The 11,437-nt window shown below is 41.4% G+C and overlaps 1 protein-coding gene across 1 annotated transcript; it reads right to left on the bottom strand.

Moving 5' to 3' along the window:
* Positions 1 to 325: 325 nt before the first annotated feature.
* On the bottom strand, positions 326 to 10,796 carry ankef1a (ankyrin repeat and EF-hand domain containing 1a). Its single transcript, XM_046372685.1, has 11 exons — positions 10,484 to 10,796; positions 9,534 to 9,741; positions 8,965 to 9,126; positions 7,575 to 7,774; positions 7,234 to 7,383; positions 6,863 to 6,986; positions 5,713 to 6,538; positions 5,064 to 5,290; positions 4,424 to 4,572; positions 1,110 to 1,265; positions 326 to 699 (listed from the first exon to the last, which is right to left on the bottom strand). Exons 2-11 carry the CDS (start codon positions 9,721 to 9,723, stop codon positions 544 to 546), a joined length of 2,340 nt encoding a protein of 779 aa, XP_046228641.1. The 5' UTR covers positions 9,724 to 9,741; positions 10,484 to 10,796; the 3' UTR covers positions 326 to 543.
* Positions 10,797 to 11,437: the final 641 nt, after the last annotated feature.

The following is an 11,437-nucleotide window of genomic DNA, read 5'->3' as shown; positions in this document are numbered from 1 at the left end:
CCCATCAGCCTCTCTCCCAGTTGACAACATATGAAAGGCGGGGTTCACCCTGGACTGGTCATCAGTCAGTCATAGTGCTGACACACAGACAACCACACATGCACACACTCTCACACACAATGCAGAGTAGCCAATTAACCTAATGTACATTTAGTTGGGATTGTGGGAGGGAGCCGGAGTACCCGCAGAAAACCCACGCAAACTCCACATAGGAGGGCCCAGACCTGGTGGTTAGTGTGCTAACCACTGCCATGCTGAAGAACTGTTCATTATATAATATTTACAAAAGCAGACTCGAGATACCCGAGATAGAATTATACATGCAACCCAACTAATTTCTAACTATGCATTGACATTGGAAATTGTGAATAATGACAAGGGTAAAAAAAAATTTATGGTTTTATTAAAGTAGCTGTAATAAAAATAGATCATTCCAGAGTAAATCCAATATCCATAACTGAGGTGGCCAGCCAGCTCAGGTAACAGACTGTAATGTCTCAGTGTGTGTGTCTCTCTCTCTCTGTGGCTCACCTCTTTTTCAGTCTAGTCTGTGTTTTTTGCCAGCTCTAGCGTTTCCCTCTGGATGTTCTGGCTGAAGGGCATCATGAAGTCATCAAAGTCCAATTCGAGGGATAACTGCTCTTTGCGCCTCTCAATCTTTGACATCAGCTGGCTTGTGGTGGGCGGCTTCCCCCAAACCTGACACAGACAGAAGTCACAAAGACACATATATTCTATATATATATATATATTATATATATTATTATATATATATACACAATATTCATCACATTACCCTGAGCTCAAAACATAACTGAAATGGTGAAGTCTTTCTGTATAGGAAACATGTTTATCCTCGGAAATGTGAATTTATTGATCTTTTGCAACAATAAGAAGCAAAAAGAGAATGACTTTTGTGTGTAATAGATGTAAATAACAAATCCAACATAAATCTGACTTTTTGCGCACTGTGACCATTTGCAGCAGCAAAATATCTACAAATGAAAAGGTTAAAATGTACTTCACAGGCAGTTTATGGGATCGTTTCAATGGCACATTAAGACAAAAACAAGTAATAACTAAGCAAGTGAATGCTACAGTAAACCTACAGTTTTTGGCACAAATGTGATATCCACAGTGTTGGTTTTCCCCGTGGTGATTTTGCTATTTTGCAGGATGATGCTCCTTGAATCCTTCTGAGGGGACGTCTTCCCCGCTGTTGCAGTTGATGTCTCTGCACGCACTGAATCTTCTGCAGCAACATCCTGTAAGGGAGAGCAGGAATTTTAGATTTGACTCATTTTATTTTTCTTTGTGCAGTTGTTGCAAATCAAAGGTGTTCCAGCCTACCAATTTGGAAAACTGTCTGAAAGACATTAAGTCATGGATGTCCTCTAACTTCTTATTACTTAATCCAGTAAAAAAAAAAACAGAAGTTATTGTATTTGGACCTAAACATCTCAGCCACTCTGTTCCTAGCCAGGCCGCCAACCTGGATGGCATCACCTTTAACTCTATTACAGCGGTGAGGAACCTCGGAGTTATTTTCGACCAGGACCTGTCCTTCAATTCCCATATAAAACATATCACTAGGACTGCCTTCTTTCACCTGTAGCATAGTCGATATAAGGAACATACCTTCTCAGAGTGATGCTGAGAAATTGGTCCATACATTCATCACTTCTAGGCTGGACTACTGTAATTCTCTTTTGTCAAGATGTTCTAAGAACTCTCTGTAGAGTCTCCAGTTGGTCCAGAACGCTGCAGCGAGGGTAAAAACGTTCCTCTACGATAGAGCTTATAGTTAGGGCTGGCTCAGGTAACTGAACCATTTTATAGCTATGCTGCCATAGACTCACCAGGATACAAGGATCCATCTACTCTCCTCTCCTTCTACACATTCGCTGCTCCGTCTTTATCTGTTATACTGTGTAGTCTGGCCTTGGTGTCTCACACTCTTTCTGTGTCTTCACAGATTTCTCCAGAGCTCCATCCACCGGCACCAACCTCCACCTGCATCACCTCCTTCCCTCTGCTTCTACCCTGCCTGCCGTCCCTACACATCAACCAACCTGCTGCTCCTGCTTTCTCTGGCCCAGCCTGCCCACCAGGAACTGCCTCCATCGTTAAAGGTTTTTCTGGGAGTTTTTCCTTAGTCGATGATGTCAGCGTTAGATTCATCAAGATAACCAAAGACATCATAAATAATACTGACATTTAGGTCACAAATTGTAAGTGTAAGATTTGTCGGTTTGAGGATTGAAATCATAACCTCTCTGACTTTTCACTAAAACTTGATAGAGGTGGAGTATAGAGACAGCAACACATCTGTTATACAGTGGACACACAACCCCCTCTACAGCAATGTAAGTTATCAGTGTCAAGCATAAACCAAATGGTGATTGTGGTTTGCAGAATAAAACTGAGATAACACTTGAATGAAAAAAGTTTGGGTGATAGGGATAAAGACAATCATTGATGGGAAGGATAAATTACTAAGCTTTTTCAGAACAGAAGCAAGAGGACTTTAAATGCTGCCATCTCTACAATTTGCCTGAAAAGCACATAGTGGAAGCCTTCGAGATCGATCATGATCTTACATTGACAGACCGCTTGCCACTGGAGCGTAGCATAAAGATGGCTTGAATTTCATTGTACTGTGATATAGAATGCTAAATAAATGAACCTTTAAAATGTAAAACCCTTTAGCAAACACACACTCATGTTTGCTAAGGTCACATCTGGATACATAACACAGATGTGCATTCCTTTCCTGGAGACCTATTCTAACCTGAACCACAGTTGGCTTAAAGCTAACTTTCACCACTGACTTTTCACCATTGAGGACACAACTTTTGTACACAATTGGATAAGCGTCTGCCAATAAATGGTCTTTAGCCTGAAACGGTGGCTGTCTCAGAAACACATACACACACACATATAAAAAATTGCAGTTGTGGCAATAGCTATTACTTTTCTTAATAGTAGAAAAGTAATGTCCAGATGTTTTCCTCTGTATGTTTAATCTGCTGCTGGTTCAGTTAAACCAACTGGTTTAAAGATAGTAACACAGTTACCTTTACAGGCATAAAGAGTGACATTTTTAGCTGGTTAAAAATATAGGAATTATAAGTTTCTCACTTGCAGTTACAGTTTGGACCATTTAAAACTTGCATATGATCATAGGTGTGATAAGCAGACCTCACAATGAATGATTTATTATCACAAGTTAGAGTGTTCAAAGCCATAAGTGAGCATTACGTTACACATACTTTGACTTGAGGGTGCATGCATTATTCACAGTGACTGACTCGCTAAGAAGTCACAGTGAGTGGAGGCTGAATAAGCTCATCACTTTCATATATTTTCAAATGAATTTCTTCACTTCTGTCATTTACCGCAGAGCAGTTTGGGTGGAGCAGACAGGCGAAGTGGGCTATAGCCCTGATGGTGAAAACAGTGGGCACATAGCTCCGTATTACATATGTGTGCAAACTGTACTCTTTGACAGACTTTTCTTTTGCTGTTTGCAACTATACTAAACAATTAATTTTCCCGATGAATTTGTGCTTCAGCGCCACATGCTACTGTCATCACTATTAAGAGAATCAATACAATTTGTTAGATTTTGGCCTGATCATAGGAAGCATGAAAAGTTGCAGCGTGTTCTGTTTGTAACACAACACATCTGCTCTATTTTGCTTACAAGTTATTGCCTTACAGTTATCAGATCTCTTTACAGGTTTAAGTTTCCTATGCTGAAGGAAGTAGCAGAAATACACAGTATGGCATTACCTCCAGTCAAATATTAATTTTAATTTAACACTGAAATTTTTTCATTTGAAGTGTAGTTTTAACATTTAAGGTGTGTTCAGACAGCCAGGAACTGGAGTGAATTTTTAATTCCTGCTTTGGTTAATACACAGCTATTCAGAGCTCAGTGAAGACAAATAATATCTGAGCAAAATCAGCTTCAAAGTATAACTATTCTTTCTAGGACAATATACAACATTTATGTTGGTTAACAAAAAATGCTATATTAATCTGTTGCTAACAATTGCCTGTAGATACAACACACCACATTCAGTTAGCAATGATATTATACTGAGTGGCTGCTTCAGCAGCATCACAACTGCAAAGCCACCTCAAGGACACATACTACAGTATGTACAGGGTTGGTGTCAGTCCTAAATTCTGCTGTATCTGCAGAAAATGACCTTTTCTTTATGACATCAGATAAAAAGCTTACTTCCATAGTGATTCCAAAGATTTTTTCTGAATGAGCTAAAGCGGGTTTTGTGGAAAGTGAACAGTAAACAAAGAACAGGAGCATACACAGAGGAAACAGGAAGAGTTTGAAGACACAAGATTTTAATGTTTGTAGTTGGCTGGTAAAAAGATTTTAATGGAGTTACTTGGGTACCTTTGCTTTAGCAGGTTTAGGCTTTTGAACTTTGCTTCCCTTTCCCTTTGCTGTCTCCTTCGGTTTAGGCAGAGAATCCATTTTGTCTTGGATCAAGTCAGTAATCCTACAGTCTGCAAAGGCCCTGGCAATGTCAAGGCAGTTTTGTCCTGAAGGAAAATTAAAAAGGGTCAACAGGGACAGTCTACCCCTGGCATGTCAAACTGGTCCACAGGAGGGCCGGTGTGGCTGCAGGTTTTCTTTCCAACCAAGTAGCAGCACACCAGACTTGACTCATTTAATCAACTGATCTCTGACAGTTGATTGGTCAAACGGTGTGCTCTTGGTTGGTTGGCACAAAAACCTGCAGCCACACTGGCCCTCCTGTGGACCAGTTTGAGATGCCTGGTCTACCCCAAGGAATTTGGTGTGTTTGCTGTAACAACAATAAGTTCAGGAAACACAACAAAATACCTGAAATTTGAATACTTATTATGAACTCAAAAACAAATCTAGTCTGTTGCTTCCTCAAGATTCAATTCATTTATGTATTTCCATATGTTGATATTGATCTGTTCTTAGTATACATACATCTATTCCAAAGTGAATTCATTTCAACATTTCATTTCAACTTTGATAGATTTCAAATGTACAGTCAAACCTTTCTTGTTCTCTGCATTTACACTGGCACCCGCCTTGATAAGGAAGTCCACACAGGAGGGTCGAGAGCTCTCAATGGCCCTCATGAGGGGTGTGCCTCCACCAAGGGCCCGGGCTTCTAGGGTGGCTCCAGCCTCAAGCAGAAGTTTAATAAGTTCTACTTGTCCAGCATGAGCTGCATGGTGGAGAGGCGTCCAGAAGAACTGGTCACACATATTCACATCTGCCCTATCAGGAACACATATCATCATGGTGTATTTAAAGAGAGCTGTGTATTTAAAGTGGGCAAGAGCTGCCCACCATGACTGAAAACAACACTACGAGAGCAGTAACAGTGAACCCAGTGAGTAAGGCTGAGGGTCAAACAGATAAACAGTGAGCTTACAGATGTCAATAACACTAAGTAACTTCAGGGAGAGCTACAGCTTCACGTGATGAGTCCTCCCCAATTCACACCGTGAATCCACATTGTCACATTGTTTTCACACTGTCATTTGATACATTATTAAATATTAATTATACATTACATATCTTTCACCTAATTGTGATCTAAATAACCTTCACAAATTAGAATATTTGCATATTGCCTAAGTTGGTAAAATCTTAACTTCCAGAGTGTAAAAGCAAAAAGAAAACATGATAATTCTCACCCACGACTGAGAAGGTACTGAGTCACCTCGTAGTTGCCACTGGAACAGGCCACCATCAGCGGTGTCTTGTAAAACGGATCTTTAGCATCCACAGGAACCCCCTGACTAAGAGCGAGGTCCAGAGACTCCAAGTCTCCACTTTTCACACAGTAGTTGATATTGACGTAGATCTTCTCTGGCTTGTCTATGTACCATCCCGAGTCATTCATTATAGGATGTTCTGGTGGGTGATCTTGGTCAAATCTGTTGATGTCTGAGCAGTTGTAGTATGTCTCAATCATGAAGTGGGGTGGACCTCCATCTGGTCGCCGGGACATAAGCTCCACTGGGAGGGTGCAAATGGGCATTGGGAGAACAAATTTACCCTTCTTTTTCTTCCCTCCTTTTCCTCCCTTTCCTCCCTTTTTCTTTTTAGGGAGAAAAGAAGAGAGGAGGAAAGGTTTCTTGACGTATTTGATACCTCTGATGAAATCATTAATATTGATACGGCCCTCTCTTCCTTTGTCATGGGCTGAGATGACTACATGCAGCTGGTCTACGTTGACTGGAGCCTGTAGTTCTTCCAACACTGAAATAAACATGTCGCTGGTAACTGTGTCTGATTTGTTCCCAACGGCTTCACGTAATTCAGTCTCGAATTCGTGAGACCAATCATGGAGGGTCAGGACCCAAAGATCTGACATGAGGTTGACACCACTGGAATTTTTGCCTTTTCCCTGTTGCCTCTCTGCTTTCCTCAGCTCTTTGGCTGCTGCTTTGTGACCAGCGTCTTTGGCAATCTGACGTGGAAGCAAGCCTTCCTGGTTCTTCAGTTTGGGGTTACAACCTGACACAACAGAGCACAGTTTAGAAAATATAAACACAAGGTTGAATTACCTAACTTCCTTTGGGACTGTGTTTGCAGCTGCATATTCCTCTACTTTCTTACTTTTTTGTTAAATACTTGACCATGAAGAAAATGTAATTTCCTGGCTGTATCACAACACAGATATAAGATTGCAAGTACAAATAGAGACCAGTAGATAGGCCTCTCTTAAGTCTGTAACGGCTTTCTTCAAGACATTAGGAGCAGTTACCACAGCAGTCTTTGAACCCACAAAAGCTGGAATTAACTGCATAAGAATTAGGAAGTTAGACTCTCTCACAGCACCTCTCTGTGCGAGGAACTTGCAGCAGTTAGCATTGCCGGTAGCAGCAGCGTAATGAAGAGGTGTGCAGTCCTCTGTGTTGATCACACTCATGTCTGCTGAGTATGCAGACAGTACCTGAATCACCTGCAAGACACAAAACACCACAGAGCAACGCATTACAAAATCCTCAATCCCACTGTTACCAATGGCAACTACTGTAATTTGAGTTATTTTACCTGAAATAGAAAAGTACAGAACGTAGAAGAGAAACAGCTAATGTAGGGAAACAATCACAATGCTGCGATCTCCACTTTCATTTTTACAACAACTTCATATTATCGAGTTAATTTTATTATCGTAAAAAGGGACATTGGGTGAGTAGATACTACACCTCAAGAAAGCCCCCCATGGCTGCATAGTGTACTGCTGTGAGGCGTTTTCTGTCCAGGGCGTTGGGGTTACCACCTCTCTTGAGAATGGTTCTCACGAGCTGCAGGGAGCCAGCCTTAGCTGCCTCCATCAGCGCTGTAACGCCACTTTTCTGAAGAAAGGGATGAGAGGAATCAGCCTGAGGTTAAAAAAAAACAGCATGAGGAGCATCTCAGCTGCAAATGTGTCAGTGTCACATTAAGTTTCGTAAACAATAAGCTCCCGATCAGTTCCCTCATACTCTGTGATGCTGCCTCAGTTCCCATAATGCCTCTGTGTTAGTTCCTCCACCTAATTTTTAACCTGATTTGTTGCGTTGGGGTCTGCTCCTCCATCCAGCATGATGAGACACATTGGGGTGCACTCCTGGGCTTTTTCACACATCAACTGGAAGACATGTGTCCCCTGTGCTGACACATTGTTGACATCTGCTCGGCACTGCAGCGCCACCTGCAGGCAGCGGGTGTGGCACTTGGTAGGGTAAATACAGTAGAATAACACACCTAAAGTGAGAGATGAAGGAAGCAGGAAATGTTATTGCTTGTTAGCTTAATGGAATAAAACAATTGGGTTTGGCACTAAAATTACTTGCAGTGACTAGTGTGATGTCAGGGTGGCTGAGGAGTCTAAGGTGCTGTGTTCAGCTTGCAGTCTCTGCAGGTGTGGGTTTGAATCCCACTTCTGACAGCAACTTTTCTACACCAATCAGCTTAGACACCTCATTTGACATAGTGTGAATGTCCATTCTGAGAATCAACAAATGCTTATCTACAACCACTACTGCCTGATCTGAGTGGAGTATCAGGGGCTTGATTGCTTAGAACAATGGTAGTTAAATCACAGTAATGAGGGAGGGGCAAGTACCGCTCTTTCCCCACAAAACCAGCCTTAATAATACTGTGGATAATGCAGGCAGACATGTGACTATTGACACTCAGCCTACTGAGGAAACGGCTTTGCTGGGAGTGATGAGACTGGGCTGAAGCAGTCGTTGGGGAGTGCAGGATGATATCAGGTTACTCAGCATGTCTCACAGGAGAGGATCACCATTAGTGGCTGATCTGTAATTAGATGTACCCATGTGGCCTGACACACACATGCAACCAATCATGCACATTACATAAGCCATACATTATATATATATAAAAAAAGACAGCATTTATGCACACAAGCACGCATGTAAATACTTTTCTGGCCAACTCAAGCTTTTTCGCTCTCTCTTCTTCCTTCTCTCTTGTTTGCTCAGTCTGAAAAGAGTGCCACTGAAGTTAGTGATGTCCCAGACACAGTGTAATTGGGGTCATTATCACAATCGGTTTAAAAGGTCCCGAAGAAGATCTTTGTGCTTGCTGACTGGATTTGTCTGGGGCACTGCCTCCTCATCAATATCTAAGCAGAAGCACCATGCATTTTCATGAGTAGTACGACAAGGCGATGCATTCAAAACGAACCTACTGGTTTAACCTGAGATGGAAAACACCTCTATTTGAGAAATGGACACTTCAAGCTCAGATGAGAATACATTAGTGGAAGAGAAACTGTTCCATTACTGCTCATGATTGAGGCCATATAAATTATTGACATTATAGGTACATGCCTGTGCAAATAATAATTTCATGTATGGATTAAAAATGTTTTCTGATAATTAAAAATATGAATGTATGCATATCTGCACATGCTTACTACTGCTCACCTTTGCCCTCAGTGTCCTGGAGCCTAAGGTTAGCATGTTTCTGGGCTAGCAGTGTCACTATGGCATCATTGCCCAGTTCAGCTGCCAGCATGACTGGGGTGCGGCCCTTCAGGTCCTGGGTGTCAGGGTGAGCTCCCTGGGAGAGAAGGAAGCTGACCAGGTCTGTAAGGAGTCAGTGAAAGCAGAAAACCGGTCAGGAGAATAAAGTTCGACTTTGACAAAATACTTTTTGGTTTGCAGTACAAAGTATGTGCAGTTTGATTTCTTTTAGAGCTGAAACTCTTAGCACAGAATAATATGAATACTGAATACTGATTGGGTTATCGTTCTGGGTTATTGATATTGTGCATTGTATAGCAATAAAGCCCTGGATTAAGATGAGTTAAAATTTAAAAAAAAAAAATCCAGGGCACAATTTATGTAAAATAGGGAAGCTGTAAACACTTAAACGAGATAAGGGTCAGTGTTAGTGACAGGCCACCAGATATTTGTAGTACTTACATTGACACTGAAGCACCTTGTTCTCTAAAATAAAGCATAATCCAAAAGAGTAAAGAAAGGCCCCTCACCCTGAGAGTTGGCTGAAACTGCCACATGAAGCACCCCTGTGCCGTCTTGTGGCTCAGTGAGATTGATGAGGTTTTCAACCCCGAGGTTCACCATCTTCTCTATCTGCACCTTATCCCCTTCGTGGACGCACTGCAGCAAGCGGTAGATCTGAAGGACCTGCAGACGGCCTTCTGCTACTCTGCTGCTCATTGTGGGGTCAGTCAGGGTCTGGCAGAAAAAAAAAGGAAAATATGTCCTTACAAATATGCAGGTCTATATGCAAATGAACAAGCTCAGAAGCAATTGTATCACTTGTGTCACTTAAGTGTAGTTGCCTGCCTACTTACTCAATAGAGTCATCATAGAGCACAAATGTTGTTAAATAACTATGTCATATCCACGGAGCCACAATGGTATTGTTTATACTAGTGGCTTTTTGTTGCTGTTGTCGTTGTTTCTTGTTTGCTTCCTTGCTTGTTTTTTTTATGTCCACGTTTTTCACCTTAAAAAACCCTGAACCACCTGAAAACAAGTTTGACCTGAGTTTCACCCGAACGGAGGTAACATTCAGGGACGTTTTCATCTCTAGGAATTAGTACAGCAAGTTTTAGGCCAGCTAGGTTACCTCTTAAAGTTACTTTAACTCCAACAGACACAATTTTATATCAGCCTAAATCAGATAGTGACAATCTAACCTGCTGTTAATTGCGTATAAAACCTTTAACTTTTTCACTGCTGCTGGTACTTTGAGTCGTTCTGACCCGTTGCTAAATGTTTTTATTTAAAAGAAAACAAAACATAATGAGACTCAAAACTGCTTAAAATAAAACATTTGACCGCATAAACAACAAATCAAGAAGCATTGTAGACCGACGGCCCTACTATCATCACATCACACACTGAGCTTAAGGGAAGAACGTCAACTAGCCACGTCTGTCCTTCTTCGTCTGGAACTCGCTTCTTTACTTACCGTAACTAGCAAAAGTCCTTAAAACGCTATCGAAGTCCTTACACTCTGTTGGTCAAAACCCCACTGTCTTTGGACAACGAGGACAGTTAAATTCATCCCCACATTTTAAAGCACAATCTCTCATTTTGTACCGAAGAAGAAAACAAACTCGCTCCATGGCAACGGAGAGCGTGAAAATCCCGTTTTGTGCTTCGGTGGTGCCTGATGCTGCCTTCAGTTGCTGGTGATAAGCTCGGTAAAACGCATTTTCCGACCCCAAATAAGACTGCAGCAAGAAAACATGTATATTGTTTCAAAATATATCATAATTGTAAAATCTAAAGTCAATTACACGACAAAATACACTGAAAAAAAATAAACTGAGTATGAATAAAATAATGAAGGAGAAAAATAATGACTCAACCCCAGTCACGCTTTGTTCAGTAAAGTTAACATTTTAGCAACCTTCACTTGTCCCAGATGTGTTGTAGAATCCTATCTACAATCTGATACGTCAGACAACACTCGATTCTTCATGTCTTTAGGTGGACTTCCTGGGCTCCACACAAAATTACAAGCCTAAGCGCTGTCTACATACATCCCATCTTATCATGCATCCTTACATTCTTAAGTAGCCCAGGTAGAATTACAGATTCTTAGCCCTTGACCGCCAGCGCATAGATCAACTTACATAGTTTTGTTCGTGTGAGTGACAGTGGAATGACAGCTATTGAGTGCAGAGGGACTTGTAAAGTAATGAATGCGTAAAGAATGGAAGACAAGTGATACTCGTTCCTTCTGGGACTTCTGAAAGGTCTCAAGGTTCTTCAGAAGCAACATCACAGCCATGAGGGTAATGTTACTGAACACAAGATGTCACTGAAGTACAGCACAAGAAGTGACTTTTCAGCTGTTTCCTTGAAGCTAAAATGAACCTACTGAAGTCAAGAATAAGACATATGAGAGGTTTAAGCA

This window comes from Scatophagus argus, chromosome 19 (genome assembly GCF_020382885.2).
Source record: "Scatophagus argus isolate fScaArg1 chromosome 19, fScaArg1.pri, whole genome shotgun sequence".
Lineage (NCBI taxonomy): Eukaryota > Metazoa > Chordata > Actinopteri > Scatophagidae > Scatophagus > Scatophagus argus.
The sequence above is the reverse complement of the archived record's forward strand: the minus strand, read 5'-3'. Positions and strand labels throughout refer to the sequence as shown.